This window comes from Gopherus evgoodei, chromosome 5 (genome assembly GCF_007399415.2).
Source record: "Gopherus evgoodei ecotype Sinaloan lineage chromosome 5, rGopEvg1_v1.p, whole genome shotgun sequence".
NCBI lineage: Eukaryota > Metazoa > Chordata > Testudines > Testudinidae > Gopherus > Gopherus evgoodei.
The window spans coordinates 21,429,943-21,453,920 of NC_044326.1; the positions used below are offsets into that span (position 1 = coordinate 21,429,943).

Sequence of the window (23,978 nt, forward strand, 5' to 3'; positions counted from 1 at the left end):
TGGATTTATTTTGAAACTTTCTATTTTCATGTGTGTGAAGGGCTACAAGTATTGTCTTACGTATTGATTCTTCAACTGCCCCATCTTTCTGAATTTTGTACCAAGACATATGGGCTACAAATTTGTGTTCTGACAGTTTACATTGATTTTACTATTCATGTATCTCTAGTCTAAAGGCCTTGATCACTTCTAAAAAAGAAATGATTTGTAGCAAATCTTGCCTCTTTGCGTGGCTAAGGAGATGGTAGACAGCCTGGGTTATTCTTTTCCTTTAATTATTTTATGAAGTAATAAGAGGAAATGGGTATACATGGTCCATTAATTATTTAAACAACAAGCAAACCTCTTTTCATGAATCTTTATTACCCAAGAAAGTGGCAATAATTAATGCAATGCTAAGGTCGTACTGCTGTGCACTCATAAATCAGGGTGAATGCATACTAGTAACTTCCCCCTTTACAATGCAATCTTTTAATATCACATAAAATTTCTTTGATGCACGGTTGCATAGATGACATTTAGAAGGTCACACACTATTTCTCAGATGAGACAATCTAGAAGTATTACTTTTTTTCTTACACCCTGCAGTGAGCTTTATGCATCTATCTGGGATATGTTTAGACAGTTTTAAAATATATTATTGGAAGTGTTATTTGCATCTCTCCATTTCTAGTGTCAGATGCCTAATTACCAGGATTCAGGATGTGAGAAAAATTGAAAGTAATATTTTAAAACATCTCCAGAATAGCCATTCTATGTATAAAAATGTTTTACCATCTGATATTGGAGCATCTTTCAGGGCTGTATGTTCTATTAGTAAGCAGAAGAATTGTCTCTTTCCATTGGTTTAAAACTTCTGTCCAGATCCTCTGGTGGAGTAAATCAGCATAGCTCAACAGAAATAAACGCAGCTACATCAATTTACTCCAACTGAGGATTTGATCCTCTTCGTCTAGTTTTGGGGAGTCATGATATATTAAACCTTAAATTTGTCATTGAAACAGGACTGATTATTTCCTGTTCTAGAATCTTTACTGAGTAATTCTGGAGTGGAAGCCCACATTTGGAAGAAAGAAGGAACCATTTTTTGTGGAGTTTTTGTTTTAATGGCGATTGAAGGCACCCTGATGTTTGAAATGTAAGGAACAAATGGCCCCTTGCTAACTCCTGTCTGCTTGCAAACCTATCAGGCTGTGGTTACAATCTGCAGACTTTGACAAACCTCATATGTGGGCTGGAAAACCAGAAGATGGAGCCAGAGAGCAACATTCAAGAGTAGGGAGCAGAAAGAGCTCCCCAGTGCCACAGTCAGGTGTAACTATTGTGACAGGGTCAGGCCACATGGATACAGGAGAGCGTTAGAAGGCAGATATATTAGTCCCAGATTAAGTAGATCCCTTTTCCCTGGGAAAGGTAACACAGGCAGTTCCAGAACCAGCAGGAACTGCTAGAATCAATTAGGACAGGCTGGCTAATAGGGCACCTGAGTTTAAAAAGGACCTCTCTTCAGTTTGTAGCGTGCATGCAAGGAGCTGAGAACAAGAGGCACTAGGAGCTGAGAGTGGGAAGGTATATTGCTGGAGGATTGAGGAGTATAAGCATTATCAGGCACCAAGAGAAAGGTCCTGTGATGAAGATAAAGAAGGTGTTGGGAGGAGGCCATAGGGAAGTAGCCCAGGGAGTTGTAGCTGTCGCACAGCTGTTCCAGGAGGCACTATAGACAGCTGCAATCCACAGGACCTTGGACTTGAACCTGGAGTAGAGGGCGGGCCCAGGTTTCCCCCAAACCTCCCAACTCCTGATCAGACACAAGAGGAATTGACTTGGACTATGGCTTCTACCAGAGGGGAAGGTCTCTGGGCTGTTCCCTGACCCACATGGTGAATCTCTGAGGTGAACAAATCCGCCAATAAGCGCAGCACCCACCAAGGTAGAGGAGGAACTTTGTCACACTATCAGTGGGAAGACAGGACAGTGCTTTGGCTGGTAACTCAGCAGAAGGCAGTTTAAAAAAATAGGTCAAGGCAGTTTAGGTTGGACATTAGGAAAAACTTCCTAACTGTCAGGGTGGTTAAGCACTGGAATAAATTGCCTAGGGAGGTTGTGGAATCTCCATCACTGGAGATTTTTAAGAGCAGGTTAGACAAACACCTGCGAGAGATGGTCTAGATAATACTTGTCCTGCCATGAGTGCAGGGGACTGGACTAGATGACATCTCGAGGTCACTTCCAGTCCTATGATTCCATGAAAATATTCCCAGGTGAGGTGGACTGGTGGGCAGAATGAAGCTGAAGCAGTTAACAGTGCATGATAAATGCAGTTTGCCTTGTGACAATTATCACTACGGAGGTACCTGCCCGTTTAAATCTGTAGGTCCAGAAATATGGGGCCTTTAGGCAAATAACAAAATGTCCCAGTTTTCATTTGCTATGAATATGCATGAGCTCATCTGCATATTTTAAAATATTCATCAAAGTTTTTTTTTAATTTTCTACTCTTGTCCCCTCACTACAGTATCAGTTACAGGGCATGCTATAAAAGTCAGTGGAAAATAAGTAATTTTATGGGACATTTGGAGCTAGATCCACAAAAATTTTAGGCATCTAAATCCACCATTTAGATTCTCAAACCCCTCGCTCAGCTCCCACATAACTCTCTAGGTAACTGAATTCCCTAGATGCCTAAAATTCCACTGGTAAAGTCCACTAGACACCTAAATTTCTGCTACTGGGTATATGCGTAAGCTGCTTAAGTCCTGATGTTTGGGCACCTAGATCGTGCCTGAACCCCAGTGGAATCTTCAAACTAGGCATTCTCCCAAACATCTTGCCCCGGGGCCCAATTCAATAAGTGAATTGGGTCTCTCACACAATACTGCTGCTGTGATCCTCTTATATCCTCTCACCAGATATGAAAGATCCATGTTCAAATTCTGTCTCTGGCTAATGTGGAGCAGGAATTTGAACCAAGCTATCCCCCTCTTGGGTGAGTGCCCTAATCACTGGGCTAGGGAGTATTCTAGAATGGGTCTCTCTCAATCTTTCCTATTGAAGCTGGTCCACTTTGTTTAAAAAAGGATGATCATTAGAACAGGAACTTGAACACAGGTCTTCCACATTCTGGTTGAGTGCTCTAACCATTAGCCTATTGGGTAAAAGGGGAAACCGCCCCAGGTCCACCTCCTCGTTTTCTTGCAAGGAGGGCTAAGGTACTTAAGTCTCTGTGTGGGTTCATGGCTGTGAATCCTGAGCTGAAGGAGATACCCCCTTTATCTCAGAGTTAGGTACCGAACTCCCTTTGAGGATTGGGGCTTAGATCATACCTGTATCCTTGGCATTTCCTATTGGCTAGTTTTGGTGGCTTTCTGCTCATTGCACTGGCTTTTGTGTACCCATTTGTCATATCCTAGCTTACTCTCTGCATTGTGTAGGGAGTGTGGATGCCTAACATAGATTCCGTCAGGTGGCAAGGTGCTTGAACAATTTTTTTTAGCTGTTATTGGTGGTATATTGGAACCTTTATGATTGACTGGGGCTGGAAGCATTCAGATTCATTGATTGTGTGAGGCCAGCCTGACAGGTTGGAGCCAAGTGCAGGTGCACCTGACTGGTTGTCTAAGAATGGATGCATGTGAGCCTGATTACTTGGCTGGGGACAGGTATATGCAAACCTGACCGACTGGCTGAGTTTTTAGGGCGGGTATATTGTGGCCTAAAGAGTCACTATAGATAAGACTTCACAGCAGTTTCCATTGTTACCACATCTGTATATGTTATGTATAATTACATTACAGACAGTATTTAGATTGCTATGTCAAGCACTTGAAGGTTAGGAAATTCCAGATTTATAGTTGTTCAGGCAATTGTGGTGGGAGGGCTCAGCCCAAACCCCACCCCCCAGTTCCTGTAATAGGCATCTCCAGTGGCACAAACCAGCTGTGAAGCTGGCAGATCTGGCCCTCTAAGAGGGAATCCACAGGTGACATGCTGTAGTGAATCCAGCAGAAAGGGGGAATGATTAGAGTGTCCCTGCACTCTGTGATCCCTTGCTGCTGGATGAGGCTATGGAAAGATGGATATAAGCTAGAGCAGCTAATGGCTGCTCCAATTTATGTCTGAGACTGTTTCAGCCCTGCCAGCCCTAGCACAGCAGGAATGCAAAGGAGGTTAAGGGTTACCATTACACCCCACCTCCCCTAGTCTTGCAGTGAGTGCAGTTCAGACAGGATGAGAGATATGGTCCACTATCTGTATAAACAAATATTGTGCTGTCAGTGCCAAATATAAGTGGCATTTAATTTTAATCCATCTTGTTGATGTAACCAATGGAGAAAGAGGGACTGCGTTTTGATGATACCATACATAATGTAAATAGAAGAGCTACATGTTAACACAGAAACCATGACACAGCATGCCTTCACCTCCACCTGAAAATCACTTGCTTGTACAGAGCCTTAACAGTGCCATAACAATATAAAATTGGGGCTAAGTGTCCAAAAGTGTGGCAGCACAAATAGTGCTTCTCATATGACTATGGTACCACATAGTCCTCTACAGATGGGAACACCATAAAAAGACACGAGTTATCCCATCCTTCTCCTCACGAATACAATGCTCATAATCATTATGGTTGAAAGAGAGCACCATGTGTACTGTTGCTGCAGTGATTTGCTAGGTGTCAAATCCTACCTATTGCAGGTGTGTGGTGCCCTCCATGCCTGCAATGGAACTGCTATCTTGTGTCACTAGAGCAACCTATTATATGTAATGTATACAGATTGGGTGGGGGAGGGAAGGGAGACATGATTTCAGGTGTGCCAATTCTCCAGCACCAGTGTGACTCCCTGGATAGTTGCACACTGAGGCCAGTGGATCTGCTGCCATACAGATAGATGCACTAGCTACTCATTATATAGACAAATCTGGGCCAGGGGAGAGTAGTAGCCTCCCCAGAAATGTAAAGATTGCATAAGTAAATAAAGGAAATACTGAGTTTGGAACAGAAGCTCGTTTATCTCACTTTATTAAAAGTGGACAAATTTACTCATGGTACAATTACTCATTTTTTTGAACATGAATAAAAATGACTTATATTCAAAAAAATGTTCCAAATGATCTTTACCCTGGGTTTCCTGAAATGAATTCCTCTGCAACATCTGCATGCTGTAGCTTTTTTCCTTGCCTACATATAAAATTTTATCTGTGTGTATATGTAAAATCATACAGCCTTGGAGGTGTGATTGTCCAATTGTGGATCAAAGCCATGCTTTAGCATAGCAGAGAGCACTGAAACTACACTCGCTTACAGTGTTGGTTGCTGGTATCACCAAAATCATTTTCATCCACATCATCACTTCAGAAAACAGCTGACATTTGGTTTGGCTGAGTGAACTGAGATATTTATGAACTGACTTCAGTGATCTTTCTGTAAGCTGACAGTTGGCTTGCAACAGAGGAAGCTGAGTAATCAGAAAATCATAGATGAAATTGGAACCATTCACCTGAAGCAGGCCTTGAACTTGCATTTGTTATGTTTGGAGTTATGAGAGTTTCAAGATTTTGAATATCTTGGTATCCTTTCTGTTCAAATATTGATTGACTAATGGACATTGTAAAATCAATTACTTTGAAGTAGATAAACATACAACATTCCTTTGCTGCACTGGGTTCATCTGTGCCTGTTCACAGTTTCTTGGGAACTTTTATCTTCTGTGCTGACCCTTTCCAGCTTGAAACTTTTCTGGGGGATTTGCTCCCAAAATAAGTTCTAGCTTTCATCTGATTGGATGGACTAAGGTAAACTAAGTGTCATTTTCATAAAAGATTGGCCTTCTGTTGCTGAAATGTCTGACAGTTGCAGAGTTTTGGACATAACATCTAGCACATTTAGAACTTTTCAAGCTAGTTCAATGCCAAAAAGGAAGTTCAGCTTTCCATTTGAGTTGTTACACCATCAGTTTGAGTGCTCATTTCAGGATCTTTTGTTGCATCCTTTGCAACCTTCAGAGATGCTCAAAGTGCAAGGTAGTTCTCAAAATTGAAGCCAGTTCTTCTTCAGAGAGAGTCCATTCTTTTGGACAGCGGATATTGATGCTCAGCAGCAAAGAGTCCTGTGGCACCTTATAGTCTAACAGATGTATTGGAGCATAAGCTTTTGTGGGTGAATACCCACTTTGTCAGATGCATGAGATGCATCATGCGTCTGACGAAGTGGGTATTCAGCCACAAAAGCTTGTGCTCCAATACATCTGTTAGTCTATAAAGTGCCACAGGACTCTTATTCTGGATCTGTAAAAAAGCAACAAACATGGCTACCCCGATACTTGATGCTTGGCAATGTACTTAACACTTCATATTTAATGTCCTGAAATGTAATATTTCATTTGGGTGATTTTAAATTACTTTTTGTGATTTTTGTAAATAGTTTCAAGAGTATCTATTAGGATTGTATTATTTTTAAAAAGTTCCAGAAAGCCAAATTCAAAGCATGTCCATAGCAATGAGTTTGTAGCTCATGCAGACAAATTGCTATGCCTGATACTAAGCCTGTCATATTAGCACCACCTTCATAATGTCCATGATAGTTGCTGAGCCTCTGATTTAGACACAATAGTTTATCTTTAATTACTGACACATATACCTCTGCAGATGTACAGATTATATTGTACAATCCAGTGAACTCTTCTTCGGCGTTCATGTCATCATCCACATATCACATCCATAAAATCACTTGCTTTTTGATGGAGAATTCCGTTGTTTCAATTACCATAATTGTAGACCACTTTCCAGGAAGTTTCTCAGAAATCTCCCTCCTGGATTTAAAACTCATGGTTTCCACTATCTCATTTTGAATAACTGCATTTGTGAATTTGTCTTGACTCTTTTTTCAACCATGTTGAAATATCAGGATTATATTCTGCCTGCAGACAAAACAGCTGAACATAGTTGCCGTCAAGCTGTCCATGTAAGGGTGTATTTTCAGCTTGTTCAGTATAATGGCCCTGAAGTGCAAGTCCTTGTATGACAAGATAATGTATGCTACTTAGTATTTTTATTAGGGTAGTTTCTTTTGAGAGTTCTGAAAACTTAGCATATCACCAACATCCTTTGTGATATTTTGAAGACTATCAACTGCTTGGTGGTGACTCGAAAAAGCTTGGTGTCTCAGAAATTTGTCTCAAGCCTTGTTCCAGTTAGGGAATCCAGACTGTGGGAAAGCTTCATCTGTCTTCTTAGTCAAAAGCAGTTTATACCTAAAAGCTGTACAACAGTAGAAACAAAGTACACTGTCACTAGTCTCAGAAAAACAGAGCCATTGAAAATCATCAAACCAGAATGGACAGAAAGAATGACTTGCTTATTCAAAGTTGTGCACAGGTAATTACTTATATCATCATGGCTGAGGTGTCTCAGAAATGCTAAAAGTATCAGGGAGCTGACATTTGGTTCCTACGCAGGTGATGTTGGAGACATTTGAGTGCTATGAACAGCAGAAGCCGATTCACTTGTTGGAAGGATAGTTTTCCCGTTTTTAATTAGCCATGATTTCATTTTAGCACCTTGACAATATACTTTTGGTTTTTGTACTCCATTTAATCACTACCATTTTTTTGAGGGGGTAGGATTGAAAATATGTTGTCTATTCTCCTGCGGGCCTGATATTGGACCATACAACCGTTCTATTGCCAATCTGTGGCTAAGTAAGGCATAACCTGGTGGCTGTGCAGCAGCACTAGTTAATGGTGGATTGGGTAGCGTTGCACTCATCAGTACTTTTTACCTTATACTTGTGTGTGAAATTCTTTGCATCAAAGCAGAATTAATCTCCAGCTAGAGCTGGCTGGGAATTTACCACCAGGATGTGGGAGAGCCAGGTTCAAGTCTCTGATCTGCCTGATGCAGACAAGGGACTTGATCGTGGGTTTCTCACATTATGAGTTTCCTAACCATCCGGCTACAGACCCAGTCTCTGGCTATCTCAGTCTCTCTTGGTGGAGCTGTTCTACTATGTATAACTAATTAAATATTCATTGGGCCAACGTTCAAGTCCCTGGTCTCAGGCAGGCAGAGGAGGGACTTGGGAATATGGTTCTCACATCCCAGATGAGTGCCCTAACCACTAGGCTATTCGATATTTTGAGGTTGGCTCTTCTTGGTTTTTTTGTTGTTTTTTTTTTAATATACAAGGGTTTCAACTTTGTCCCAATATGGAACCTAATGGCAAAACCCTTGAAATTTTTCACAAAATTGAAGTCTTGTTTTCCAGCCAGCCCTAGCTCTGTCTGGGTGCCATCCTACCGAGCAATCACAACTTCTAGCTGGCAGCTTTCAATATCAGTTTTTCATATCAGTTGCTACAAAGTTCTCCATTTTGCAAATGATACGAGAGCCTATCTGGAATATAAATCCTCATGGATCAAGGCTTATGCCAACCTAGAGCTAATGTGGGGGAGGGGCTATAAAGAAACTTTCCTTGTATGCAGATTATTCTTGCATCTTCACTGAAGCTGGGGCTGGCCACTATCAGAGTTAGGATACCACATTATATAAACATTAGTGTGACCCAGTGTGTCAGTTCCGTGTTCCTGTGCATATGGCCCTGAATTAGGAACTTTGATTCCAATTCATCCAGTCATAGCTTGGACATGTAGTGGAGTGTGGTGGCTGCAAAGAGATTGTCGTGGCTCCCTTATCCCTGGCTGCTTGGCCCAGGTGGAAGTTAAAGCAAGAGGGAATCTATTCTAGCTTTTACCACCGGGGATCATGCATAGTGGAACCTGGCTTCACCACATTCCTGGCATACTCACCTAGCCCCAAACAGGTTCCCTTCTCCCTTTATTATACTGAGGAGGTGGAGACAGCTGGCCTAGGAAGTGGCTGTGCCACCTATATCAGTCTAAAGCTGTCAGAAATTTCCCTATGCAGGGAAATTCATTCTCCAGTACAAATATCGAGTTGGCACACAGCAAGCTTAAACCGTGTTAAATGGTGGAGTAGAGAACCTGGGCTGTTGAGCCTTATCCTGCATCTACTGAAGTGAAAGACAAAGCTCCCATCAACTTTAGCAGTGCAGGATCAGAGCTTTATGAGGTGATGCATATGATGAGATCAACTGTTGTATATTAATATTTCAGTAGTTTGTAAATGAGATTGTAGGCCTGTTAAGAAAGGAAAAGCTGCTCAGTCTACATGTGACAGTATTTCTGACTGGCTTATAGTTTAAAATGTAATCTGGTCAAGTAAATCAGTAGTTTAATAGGATTTAAAATGGACAAATGCCATATTAATATAAACGGGATGAACACATTGCTATGGAATAGGCACATTTCAAAACATATTTTTTTGACCATAAAAAATCATGTGCCATGGTCTCTATTTGCAAACATGGAAATGCATGCCAAAGTTAGGTTATGTGTAGTTCGGGTAACAGAGCTAATCTGTGAATAATGATCCAGTTTATCAACCTATCAGTAGGTCCATCTGACATCTATCATTGAACCCTACCCAAGATATTTGAAAGTAGAACATCAAAAATGAATGTCATCTGACAGCAACCAGATCCCTACCAGAGTTAAAATAGCCTTGGACATGGAGTTCATGATGTGCAATACGCAAACAGTACATATCCGTTTACTGTGGGTGTTGTAATGGTGAGGTTGTTTGAACTAAGTCCATGCATTACATTATTTCAATACCCAGCTCCTGGGTCATAGATAAAAAAGCCTATATTAGAAAGCTACTTCACCTAAATTATTTCATGAGTCATAGCAGAATGGTTGGATTTATGCATAAACTTTGATACTCCATTGTCTAAGCTTCATACTATATATAACAAAGATACACATAATTTAAGTTAAATAAATTATCTTCTTGCTACTTTGACCGAACTATAATTTACAGATCTATACTATGCACCTCTTTATATTTTTCATTTTGTATTTGAGAATGTTGTGTTACATTTGTAAATTTATGCAATAATGGGAAAATGGTGCAGACAGACAAGAACTCTTTTTTTTGTTTCACTTAAACACTCCAACCCCAACTTTTGTATACTGCTTAAGGGTCTGACAATGCTGTCATTACTGTGGCAAAAGTCATAGGGATTGAGTGGAAATTTTTCCTTAAATAAGGATTGTAGGATATGGCCAAAAGCTGTAGAAACAGCAAAATATGGCGTATTGCATAAAAGGATGGACAATGCATTGCATAAAAGGATGGACATTGAGTATGGCAATTTTCTGCAAAGTTACTCAATAAAAATGTCATTATAGGGTTCAATGTTTGTTGTTTTTCAGTGACCATCTATCTAGTTATTCATTCTACCAATTTTATCATTTTTTGTTCTATCTAGTTGTATCTAATCATATCTTATTCTACCTAGTATCTAATCTTATTTATCTTAATCTGGTCCAGATATTCAAATCTAGCTAATCTAATTGAACTATGTATCTAAAATCTAATTTTACCTAATCTTTTCTAATTAACCTTGTCTATCTTTATATCTACCTCTTGTAATCTAACTATTCTACTTTAATTATGTATCTAAAAATCATATTTATTTGACTTTTATCTGTATATTTTTTCCTGTCTATCATATCTATCTGCCCATTTGCAGCATACACCTCATGGTAGTTGAGTGTTCCCATTATTATTATTATTATTATTTATTTATATTATTTTATTTAGTATTTGTATTGTAATAGCACCTAGCAGACCCATTGTGCTAGGTGCTGTATTAAAAAGGTAAAAAAGGATGATCTCTGAGGATTTTAATTATTTCCATATCAAATTAGCTCAGTTTACAAGTAAAAAGATAGTTTTCCGAACTGCTAGTAACGCAAGCTCATCTGAAAGTCCAGCTGAATTCTTTCTAGCTCTCATATCAGCAACCCTAACAATTCTGCAAATGAAATTTAATTAACAATTCTGTGGATGGTACATGAGCCAGCAAAGAATCCTACTCATGCTCCTGTAGGTGTTAAGCTTCTGCAGTGCTGACAGGACTGAAAAGGAGTAAAATCTTATTTTTGTCAGTGAAGTGATAGTTATGACTTTAAATACATACAGGGAGCAGAGCTGTTGAGTTAGAAGGTGCCAAAGCCACTTTTCAGGTGATAACTTCAAGTGAAAAATCCATTCAATTAATAGTACATTTTTCAGAATATTGGAATACATTCAGTTTACTACCACCATACCAGCTTCCTACCTCTCACTTTCTCAGGACTTGTAATATCTTGCTGTGTATTTATATGACTGTACGTTGGCAAAAAAGTTAAAAGAATGCTCTACAGGTTGCTATTTAATTCTGGCCCTTACACATCCATCCTGTATGCTGAATGAGGAAGGGGTCGTCTCATTTTAATGCAGGGCAGGAAGGGTCCTTGACTTAACCTGTTCTTAGAAACCTCTAAGGATGTTGGATTCCACAGTCTTCCTTGGAAGCCTATTTCAGTACTAACTATCCTTATAGTTAGAAAGTTTTTTTGTAATATCTAACCTAAATCTCCCTTGCTGCAGATAAGCTGATTACGTTTTATCCTACCTTCAGTGGACATAGTGAACAATTGATCACCATCCTCTTTAAAATATCCCTTAACATATTTTAAGACTGTTATTAGGTCTCTCTCTTTCCCCCCCCCATCTTCTTTTCTCAAGGCTAAACATGCCCAGTTTCTTAACCTTTCCTCATATGTCAGTTTTTCCAAAGCTTTTCTCATTTTTGTTGTTTTACTCTGGCTTCTCTCCAATTTGTCTACATCTTTCTTAAAGTGTGGCACCCAAAACTGGACACAGTACTCCAGCTGAGGCCTCATCAGTGCTGAGTAGAGTGGGACAATTACCTCTCATATCTTATAAATGATACTTCTGTTAATACATCCGAGAATATTAGCCTTACAACTTCATCACATTGTTGACTCATATTCAATTTGTGATCCACTAAGAACCCCAGATCCTTTTCAGACAACTACTGCCTAGCCAGTTATTCTCCATCTTGCATTTGTAAACTTTATTTTTCTGTTCTAAGCGTAGTACTTTACACTTGCCTTTATTGGAATACATCTTGTTGATTTCAGACCAATTCTCCAATTTGTCCTGGTTGTTTTGACTTCTAATTCTGTCCTCAAAAGTCCTTGCAACCATCCCCATTTTGGCATTATCCACAAATTTTATAATCATAATCTCTTGATAATAAAAATATTGAATACTACTGGGCCCAGGACATAGTCTTGCAGGACCCCACTTGATACACCGTCCCAGAGAACCATTGATAACTACTCTTTTGAGTATGGTCTTGTGGCAGAGAACCATTGATAACTACTATTTGAGTACAGTCTTTCAGTCAGTTATGAACCCACCTTATAGTAATTTATCCTAGACCACATTTCCACAGTTTGCTTATGGGAATGTTGTAGGACTGTGACAAAAGCCTCATTAAAATCAAGACATATAATGTCTTCAACTTTCACCATATCCACTAGCCCAGTATCCCTGTCAAAGAAGGAAATCAGGTTGGTTTGGCATGACTTAGTTCTTGACAAATCCATGATGGCTATTACATATTACCCCATTATCCTCTAGGCGCTTACCAATTAATTGTTTAATAATTTATTCCAGTGTCTTTCCAGTATTTAAGTTAGGTTAACTGATCTATAATTCCCTAGGTCCTCTTTGTTCCCCCTTTTTAAAGATATGTTCTGTATTTGCCCTTCTCCAGTCCTTTGGGACCTCCCCCATCCTCCATGAGTTATCAAACATAATCACTAATAGTTCGGATATTGCTTCAGCTAGTATCTTAAATACCCTAGGGTGAATTTCATCAGGCCCTGCCAACTTGAATACATCTAACTTATCTAAGTAGTCTTTATCTTGTTCTTTCCCTTTTCTGCCTTATGTTCCATTCTCCTTATTGTTAATATTGACTGTGTAAAGTATCTGATCATTATTATACTTTTTAGTGAAGGCTGAAGAGAAATAGGCATTAAAAACCTCAGCCTTCTTGATATCATCATCGTTCATATGCACAATGGGGGAAAATTAAAGTTGCTCTGGCAACCTGAAATCTAGCTTTTTCTCGCTGGTGAGTGCTTGACTTTGCAAGCTAAATAAAATGTTCTTTGAACACAGGTTTTGTGTACGTAATTATGCAGAGGTTTGTTTTTTTTTAAAGGAAAAAGGTAAAAACAAATTCTTATATATACAGCCCCTTATCATTAGCAGGGTGTGAACCCTAAATCTACAGCACTGTAATCTATCACTTGAGGTACTGGATTAACTAAATTAACTGGCAGCTGCTGTTTTTGTGGTAACATGGGCCTGGCTTTAGAATATTCATGTCCAGTCTTTCAAAATTTTTCTGAGGAACGCAAGTGAGAACTGTGGTGATTGTGAACATATTATAACCTAGTAAACCTGAATTGTCATGGGACAAAAAAAAGCACTTCTCTAGCCTCAGGGAGTAGGGTGACCAGACAGCGAGTGTGAAAAATCGGGACAGTGTGTATGTGTGGGTGTAATAGGAGCCTGTATAAGAAAAAGACCCAAACATCAGGACTGTCCCTATAAAATTGGGACATCTGGTCATCCTATTAGGGAGTCACCCCGCAGAATTAAAATGGAGATATTATAGCTTCTCAAAAATGGTTGCAAGAATCTATTATAATGAAAAAGTTAGGCAACTGAAATATATCCACTCCCCTTATAATAGCAACCACAGATTGAATCTATTTCCCCATGTTAAGTATTCTCACACCTCTTGTCAACTGTCTGGAATGGGCCATCTTGATGATCACTACAAAAGTTTTTCTTTTCTCCTGCTGATAATAGCTCATCTTAATTAATTAGCCTACTTCCACGTTTTCATTTTCTGTATTTATATATATCTCCTAACTATATGTTCCATTCTGTGCATCTGAAGAAGTGGGCTGTAGCTTACAAAAGCTTGTGCTCAAATAAATAAATAAATGGTTAGTCTCTGTTAGTTACTCCTGTTCTTTTTCCTCTCAAAGGAACTTAAAACACTTTTCAGACTTTACATATATAAAAAACATTTTGCTCACCACTAAAATGCATCAACTTGTAGATTGGTATCCAGTAACTATAGAAATGAACAGCAACACTTGCATTTAATTTGAGCAAATGCTCTTTTCTTTTTCTGAAATGCTGCTGGATTTATCTTTCAGAAATGAAATCTTGGCTCTGCTTCTTTTTACAGAGTGTTTTCTTTCCTTCCAGTGTAAACGATTGCTCATAATCAATCTCCCAAATGTTAAAAAATATAGCAAGCATGATTACACAAGTAAATATTGAAGCTTTAGATTTCATGACTGTAGTGGAGGCAGTTAAGGCTTGAAACTGTCTCCTGTGGGCTCTTCCCACAGTTAGAAATGGATTTGCATTGCAAATCTAAATACTTCTCTCTTGTTGTTTAACATTGAGTAGAGTTCTTTCTAATGAATGGTTCTTCTTGGAGAGTGTCCTCGTGGGTGTTCCGCTATAGGTGTCTTGATGCCCTAAAGTGGAGCACCCACAGGGACAACCATCTCAAAGAACCTCAATTACCGCACAAGGTAAGTAACCTTCTCTTCATTACTGAACCAATATTTTTTCTTCTTATCTTTAGGGCCCAATCCAACTCCCATCCAAGTAAATGGGAGTCTTTCCATTTACTTTAATGGGAGTTGGATCAGGCCCCTAATGCTGTATTTATTTTGTACTGGTTTTATGTATATAACTTCTGAACAGAGGTAGGCACCTGAGAATAAGAACTTGAAGGAAGTAAATAAACTGAAAGATTTTTATTGCATGAGTTTTTCCCTGAATTAATGTGTTATCAACCAAAAAAGCATAAGCAAAGTCTGACATTATATAGGCATTGGAAAAGATATAGGGATGCTAGAATAAAAATTATAACAGCCTTTTGAAGATCACCTAACAGATTAATTACTAGTAAAAACTTGAGCTGTATATCTGCCACAGTGCTTAGATTTTTCTCACAAATAATGAATCATCCCACAGTTTCCCCCAGTCCTCAGTGTTTGGTGCCACACTACACTGTCACCCAGTGGCATATCGCATCATGTTTTTTAGATTTTAAAATAACATGTTTTCTTTGTGCATGTTTCCTGCAGGAAATCCATGTGACTTGAATTTTAATGTAGCTAATAATTAATGTGGACAGTTTTATTTTGTTTTCTACTGATTGAGAAAAATAATTTCAGATTTTTTGGGTAGTCTAAAGCTGCATGTGGCGAGGTGAATGTGATCTATTATATTGCATATGGAGAGACTGAAGCACACATACATTAAACCTGTTGTTCTAATTTTGATTTTATCTAATCTTGAATTACAGAGTTAAGATGCTTTTTTCCACTTAATTCATAATCAGTGCTGAGTGTCAGAATAGCTGTTTATGCATGTTTCATGGCAGTCAAAGTAATATTAGTGACCCTTAAAAGTATATTGTAGACATTTCATATAGGTATTTTTTATACATTTTTTTCAGGGTACCTTTGTTGCTGTTCCTGATTTTAAAAAGGCTTTTTGTATAACTAAAGCTTTCTTCACAATGTTGATTGTACTTTTGTGTAACCTTTTTTACATGTAAAGAGAGATTTCATGCTAACCCATTCTGTTTTGTTTAGGGAACAGCAGTTTTACAGTCTGCAGTCTTACCAGCTCTCCCAGGTAGGAGCCCATTTAGTTTATTGGTTTGCTAAATACTATTTGTAATCCCAATTTGCCAAAAAGGTGGTGGTGGGGAGGACAGAGGCAAACTGAAGGCCAAATGCTGCAGTCTGTAGGATTGTGGACCATGTAAAGACTGTACATTTGGGACTGAGTTTCTTTGTGGGAAAGGATTCCCCCTGCAGTTGGTTATTCTGTATGATTTACGTTTTTGTAAAATATATTAAAACCCTATAGTGTGTTTAACTGCTGTTCAACACAAGGCATAGGTTCACAAACTTGAAAAAAGTATTTAATTTAGAGGTAAGGTTGCTCAAGTGCATTTCCTACCAATACAATCAATAAGGTCATGGTTAAGGCTCCAGTAGCATCCAGAGTAAACTCAATTCACATGCCTTCCACCCAAACTCATTCATATCCCCAGGCACCCGAAGACTCTTCACCTCCATAACAAGCTCTCTTTTGCTGCGCATGTAGAACCATTCATAATGTACACATCCAAGTCCTCTAAATAACATTCAAAAGTATAGGGCCAGATCCTCAGCTAGTGTAAATCAGTACAGCTCCGTTGTGGAACTACGCTGATTCACAAAAGCTGGAAAAGAAGCTACAAATCTGGCTCACAAGATTAACTATGACCTCAGGTTATTTAGGTAACGACAACGTGTTATGTACTTTTGCATGGAAACTATGTCTGTCAGTAAAATATCTTACCCTCCCTAAGGTCTCTGTCTAATTTACCATATTGTTCCAGCACCTTCTCTTTCAGAGAAAGGTATGACACGATCTAATGACTGGAAGATGAAGCTATACAAATTCAGACTGGAAATAAGGCGTAAATTTTTAAAGGTGAGATAACTAACCATTGGAACAATTTACCAAGGGTGATGGTGGATTCTCCATCACTAAGTATTTTCAAATTAAGATTGGATGTTTTTCTAAAATATATATTTTAGGGATTATTTTTGGGGACATTCTATGGCTTGTGTTATACAGGAGGTCAGAGTAGATGATCATAATATTCCCTTTTGGGCTTGGAATCTATGAATCATCTCGATCTCTGATAAGATTTCATCTTTATTATCTGAAAAGAGTACGGTCAGTCTGGGGTATATAGCACTCCTATGTTGGCTTTGGTGAAGACAGTTGCAAAGAAGTTGTTTAGCAACTCTCCAACATCCTTATCTTCCTTAACTGCTCCCTTTACTTCCTGGTAGTCCAATGGACCCACTGATTTTGTCGCAGGTTTCCAGCTTCTGATATACATAAAAAAACAAAACAAAAACAAAATTGTGTTTACATATTTGTTTCTGATTTTACACCATCTATCCTACTTCTAAAGCTTTAGCAGCTGGATTTTATGATATCATGAGTAGATTGATTCCAGAATAAACGAATCAAACAGTTTTCTTAGCACCAGAAAGTCTTTCTAATGAAGATCACTTGTTATTGGAACGATTTGCATTATGTAAGATGTAGGAAATTCATTTAGACTCATATGGCAAGTCTTCTCCTCTGTTACTGCAGTAAAGTCAGTGGAGTTACTTCAGGTTTATACAGGTGTAACAGAAAACAGAATTTGGATTACTGCTTCTAATTTTGTCCTCTTTCCTTCTACTACCCAGTCTTCTAATATTTAGTAATGTTACTCTAAACAAATTAGAGGTCTGCTTTATGATGGAAATGTTTATAAAATATAAAAAACGAAATTTAAACTAATTAAAGACTAAAATTCAGCAAGGTCTCTCATTTGTAGTTGCAATTTTTAGCTGCAGTATTTGGGTTGCCATTATTTCAATGTGCAAATGAACTATAGGTTCAAATAATAGCACAAAGACTACTTACTCCCTGATTTTGTGTGCAGAGGAAGTAGTTGTCTAAGTACCAGTACTTCAGTATTTTGCAGGAGCACAAGATATAGGTGTAAATTGCATCTTCAAAAAGGATCACTTGATTGTGGGAACTTGCACTTTTAATCTGTGGTATATTTTCATCTGGCGAGTATTTGTATCTCTAATTGCCTGATTTGTGCCTGCTGTCAAGTAGGTAGAGGTACGCACACACACAGATTTGTGCTTACAGTTAATGTGCAGATTTCCTGGGGGCATGCTGGGCCAGCAAAAAGGAAGACCACCCTTCTTGAAAAAATACATCATACTTTTTGGCTTTTTTATATAGTATGCACTAGAACATTTTATTTAAGTAAATAGGCATTTTCTTACATTGATGATACTCAGAAGTTATGGAATAATTCCAGTGCATGGCAGGAGGATATAATACCAAGGGCTGGATTGTTACTCTTGTTAGTAGTACCTTACTCCTTGAGTAGTCACACTGAAATGAATGGATATACTAAGGGCAGGTCTACACTATGGGGCTAAGTCAACCTAAGTTATGCAACTCCAGCTATGTGAATAACGTAGCTGGAGTCGATGTACCTTAGGTCAACTTACTGTGATTTCTACATCGTGCTAGGGTGACGGAAAACTAACCCATTGACTTACCTTACACTTCTCTTTCCGGTGGAGTACCGGAGTTGATGAGAGAGCAATCAGCAGTCGATTTAGCGGGTCTTCACTAGACCCGCTAAATCGACCCCTGGTGGATTGATCACCATGCATCGATCCCCTGGTAAGTGGAGACAAGCCCTAAGAGTACTACTTAATGTGAGTAATGGTGTAACAATCTAGCCCCAAGTAATATAAAAGTCAAATGACAACTTCAACAGAACTAAAACAATAGTGGAATTATTAATGGGACCATAATAATATAAATGCATGCAATGAAGCTGGCAAAAGGAAGAGTATGCTGTGGTTTTGCCTCTGAGTATATTTCAACATGTTATCTTTTAGCAAAGAAAATGTAATCATAATGAGAGTATAATGGCTGTATCTACAGGAAATGTTTGCTCATCTAAGCAAAGCAAATCTAATAGTACGTTATATAAATCCACTGATGTAGTTCAGAAGTTTAAGATGTTCATGAGATGAAGAATTCTGCCATAATTTTTAAAAAGTATACCTAAAGAAAAACCTAGTTGGAATTAAAATAATTTTTGCAGCAGAGAAAGAATGTCACCCAACATTATTATAAATGTGCAACTAAGAGAAATTTCTTTGAAAATTTACTATTTTCTCCCTGTTATCCATCTGAACACAAGGAAAATGGAAACAGATGCAAAGCTCTCTCAAAATTTACAATTAAATATTTACCTGGTGAGAAAATAGATCTTTCCTTTAAAGGGTGAGAAGATTTGAAAGTCATTGACACAAGCAAAGATGCATGGCAAGAATATTAATTGAAAATAGATCAATATAATTCATCATCTGACAGCAGCATAAGGTCCCTTCTGATTAGGGCAAGCTCTGCTGGCAAGTGCTGAAAAGGACAGGCCAATATCCCTCCTCCTCCCCATCTTTTGCAACAACTAGCACAAGCCATGACTCTAGCCTTGCATAGGCTCTGTGTATTGAGGCAAAGTTGTGATGGCCTCACAATTGCTGCCACCACTTTTTACATTCATATGAGTCAAACAGAGTTTTGCCTTCATTTTTTAATTGACTGTGCAAAATCAGGAACTTAATTAGAACTGTAGCAGATAATCCCCCCTAAAGCAGTGAATCTGAATATAATTAGGCTTCATCATCATTAAAACTTTTCCATTTCTTCTGTGTGCAGTTCCCTTTTTTCATCTTTCCAATGATCAGTGTAATCTGCATCACTACACAGCTTTCTCCACATGACAACTCCTTGGCTTGTTATACAAAAGCTGCATAAAGCTTAACTTGGAAATGTTCTGGAGGATGAATAAGAGAATAAAGGCAAAACAGTGCCATGGAATGGAATGCACTGAAATGTCAGGATGCTAATTGTGAACATGGTATCTTGGTTAAATTGTTCTTATGTAGATAAAGAATGGAAGAGAGAAACCCAAGCAGCTTAAAATGATGTATGTAACAGAGAGGGAATGAGTGCTGAAATTAAACCAAACTAGCTGGTAATTTAGCTCTTATGAGAAAGAGGAAAGAAGAGGCTTTTTAGGAGATCATCTCTTTTACTGCAGAACTGTTCAGCCTGGTTCCCCTCTCCAGAAGCTAGTTACTGATGTACCTTCATTAATTTCAGAGGGTTTTTTCCTGACTTAGATCACTGCAAGAAAGAATCTGCCACATGCCGACTTGGTGGCCACTGACAAGGCTGAAGGTAATTTATAATTCACGAAAGCATGGCAGGAAATTTATCCCCAATCCTTGAGGTGGGGGGAAGATACAATAGATTGTAATATTTTATTGAATCATGTAGCCCTGAAGGGCTTGAAAGCAGCCCTGGAGAGGGCTGCAGCTCTGAAACCTGGGCTGATGGGGAAATAGCCACAGCTGGGGCACGCCCCAATTAGGCCGCAGCTGGCCCTTATAAGAGGGCAGTGGACCGGACGCACAGACTCTTCTCTCTGCTTTCAGAGAGAGAAGGGCCTGGCTGCGGGGAAGCTCAGGGTACCTACAGGAAGGCAGGGCTGGGGAAAGTCCAGAAGGGCTGGGGAGCTCCAGGCTGGCAACTCCCCAGGCTGCAAGGCCTTGTGTAAGGCCCCACAGAGGTTCTGGGTTGCAGAAAAAGGCAGCAGGTCCAACCCCCCACTTGCCAGTGATGAGTGGCATACACTGCAATCTGCTCCAGGGAGCGGGGGCTAGTTGGTGACTGGCAGTAGCCTTACACTAAGGGAAGGTGGGGATAGGGCGTGGGGGTTCCCCTGGGTGGGGAGACCCTGAGATTGAGGGATTACTGCCAGAGGGGCAGCACCCCAGAGAAAGGGACACCGGGGTTCCATGAGGGACATGGAGCCAGCGGAAAGGCAGATCACTGGCCTGTAGAGGGAGCTCCGGAAGCTGGATGAGCTATTTCCTGACAGACACCACCAGGAGGCGCTGCAGGGGTGAGGCCACATGCTTACAGACCAAAAAAGGATTATATTTTGAACATTGTCCACAGTTAATATGTCATCCTTGGCAGTGATAGAGATTCAATATAGCAGAGTTTTATGATGAGAAATTGATTAATAGTAAATAGTCTTCTGTCATATGACTTGCTCTTGCTTGACTGTACTGAATCTTATGCGAAGACAGTTAAAATTCCTTTAGAAAAAACAAACGAGCTCAGAAAAAGTGTAGCTAAACCGATACAGAATTTTAATCAGTTTATATATTTTATTTAAGCGCTAAATCTTGGCCTGAGTGCACCTCTGAATAATGGGATCTGTGTTGGGGCAAGAAGGGAAGGAGTCCTTCCTATAACACATGGGCACTTGCAGAGTCACTCAGTGGCTGCTATGTCATCTTCAGAGTGGAAGTAGAGCCCATTGTTCCTAATCCCTGCTCCACAGGATTCAAAGGGTGATGGAGCTGTGACTACACAGATAAGGTGCTCTAGTAGTCTCCTGCCTCTATTCCCCGCCTGTCCCAGCTCCCCTAGTGCTGAGATGTAGGAAGCCAGCAGATCTCAACTCTATGGTGCACACAGATGCAGACTGTGGTGTACCAGCATGGTGTGGGTGCCAGGGTTTTTCCTTTAAGGAAATCCATTCTCATGACCTACATCCTCAGCCTACACAGATCCTGGACTTGGGGTGCATCAACATTTTTACAGCAGATGTATCTAATGCACTTTTGAAAATACATATGTCAAATAGTGCACCTAAAGAGAGGCACTTGAGATAGGAAACACTGAAAATGCCAGCCTTAACGCCTTCCAAGGACTGAAGGACTGGATCCGAGAGGGTTAATCAGCATGAGGAATTTTATATTCTTTATATATGATAGAGACACCTGCCTGCCTTTTCCTGGCACTACCAAGCACCATAAACTGTTTAGACCAGTGGTCCTCTAACTGGGGTTGCCGCTTGTTCAGGGAAAGCCCCTGGCAGGCCAGGCTGGTTTGTTTACCTGCCGCATCTGCAGGTTCGGTCGATCGCGGCTCCCACTGGCTGTGGTTCGCCGCTCCAGGTCAATGGGTGCTGCAGGAAGGGCGGCCAGCATGTCCCTTGGCCGGTGCCGCTTCCTGCAGCCCCCATTGGCCTGGGACCATGAACTGCAGCCAATGGGAGCCATGATCTGCCGAACCTGCGGACTCTATAGGTAAACAAACTGGCCTAGCCTGCCAGGGGCTTTCCCTGAACAAGCGGCGGCCCCAGTTTGAGAACCACTGGTTTAGACAATATCATGACTATGGAGTGCCCTTAAAAATGTGTACGGTTTTGAAAGTTTCTATCCTATCTGGAGAAATTCCCCATTATAAAGATGAGGAATATTTCAGAATATGGCAAGATTGCTTTAGAAACAGTATAAATGTTCGCAGATGTCCGTGGATTTGTGTACCATAGATACACACCCAAAGTTTCCCCCTTCCTCAAACAGTCACAGTGGCACAGTGCTTTGGATGCTATATTATGTACATATCTCTTCAAAGAAAGAGATGAAAGAGTTTTCATCTAATTCAGTGATGTGCTGAGCAGATTTAGGTGCCTCATCTAGTTTTAATGCAGCAAGAAACACAGCTTTATCTTGGAACTTAAACTATTTTCTTTTTCTGTAGGTTATGACTTTTCCAGACAATCAGGCAGTCTAGACATTCAGACCTTGTTGCCTACATTGTGAATGCAAACAAGGAGCCTGTGCACATAAGTGCTTGTTAAGCATGTGCACATTCCTATTCAGTGGCCATCACATAGGTGGCAAAGTTTGAAAATTTAACTTGTAAGGCTCAGTTTATAATATTTGTATTTAAACCTCCATAATCTCTCATTTGTTTTTATGAGATTTTTATGCATTATCTACTTAAGTGCATACACAGCAAAAAGTTCTGCCTATTAAAAAGTCGGCATAAAGGACTGACTACTGACATGAAGCTATAAAGCAGGCCAGCCAGCCATTTCAAATCTTGATTCTTTTTGTCATAGCTGCAGGAGCTATATGAGTGCAATTCTATGGATAGAATGTATGTGGACTTGATTTTCACAAGAAAAATGCCTTGGAAGGGTACCAATTCTTTTTCCATATGAAACATTTTTTTCCCTCTTAGCATGAAAAGTAAAATGTAAACAGTTTTCTAAATGAGCTAATGCATTTGAACACAAGGCATGGCAGAGTCAGCCACACTGAAAATGGACAGCACCAAGAACTGTAAAAAAACAAAACAAACACCTCATATGAAGTTGTTTAACAGAAGAGCTTGGTGGTGGAAAGGGGATGCCTGTCATGGAAGTGGCTGCTCCAAATTCTTGAAAATTTACCCTGTCAACCAGCTCCTCTGATTTGCTGCATTATGTATCCTTGTGTCCATAACCAAGAACAGGACATACCATATGTGTGGTTCTAAAGAAGCAGGAAGACATCACATCCTGTCTCAATAGACAATGTATTTATTTTAATGTTCTCCATTAGCACAAGTCAATGTAATATGGAGTTCAAAGCCTTATGAAAAGAGTCCATATGAAACTCCACAACATACGTACATGAGTCACCAGATTAAACCCAGCGGGTAACATCAGCCTGACCATAAATGAATTCAAACATTTCATTTTAATTGTTTATTTTCTGTTTTGGTTCTTTTGTACAAACCTCAGGACAAAGTATCTTCTTCCACAACTCATAGAATGTTGCTCAGAAGTCCACCTGCCCTGCTGGATGATTCCTGTTGAATTGCACTGAGTTCCTGATTAAACTCACTCAGTTCAGTTTTGTGATGAAGAGGAAAATGAAACTAATTACACTGCAGTTAAGAAACATCTGTGTCTGTCTCTCCTAAAAAGTTGAAACTATTATTTGCATAAAGTTTATTACAATGTCTTAAAGGCGCACAGAGAAGCACATTGTAGCCTCTGGGAAGCTAGGGGAGGAAAGAAAACCAATCGCCATGAAAACATAGCTGATCATTCCCAGGAGGCCAGGTTGTGAAACCCTTTTTCACTCTAAGGAATATTTACTCATGTGAGTATTTCCATTGAAACCCATGTGACTGAGTGAGTAAGTGCTCACCAGGATGTATAAGAACTCTATAATCTGGCCCCATTTGAGGGGTTTTTTGGTTTTTTTTTTTTGTTTTTTTTTTTAAATCCAGTTCCTCAGTATTAGATACTTTTTAAAATGTGTGTTATGTCGTCTGGTTGTAGAGTACATACATTTTGTGTGCATAGGTACACAGCTCGACAAAAATCTCAGCATTACAGGACTTGTGAAGTATTTGTTCACTACCCTTTGATCTGTCTTCATATTTGACTTGCATCATCTTTGTGTTGCTTCAAT

At 39.5% G+C, this 23,978-nt stretch overlaps 1 protein-coding gene across 1 annotated transcript in view; it reads left to right on the forward strand.

Moving 5' to 3' along the window:
- DOK7 (docking protein 7) overlaps positions 1–23,978 on the forward strand; it is a 100,713-nt gene that overhangs the window by 62,622 nt on the left and 14,113 nt on the right. The window contains exon 8 of the mRNA XM_030564352.1: positions 15,642–15,684. Coding sequence (XP_030420212.1) covers positions 15,642–15,684 — 43 coding nt within the window. The remainder of the gene's footprint in view (positions 1–15,641; positions 15,685–23,978) is intronic.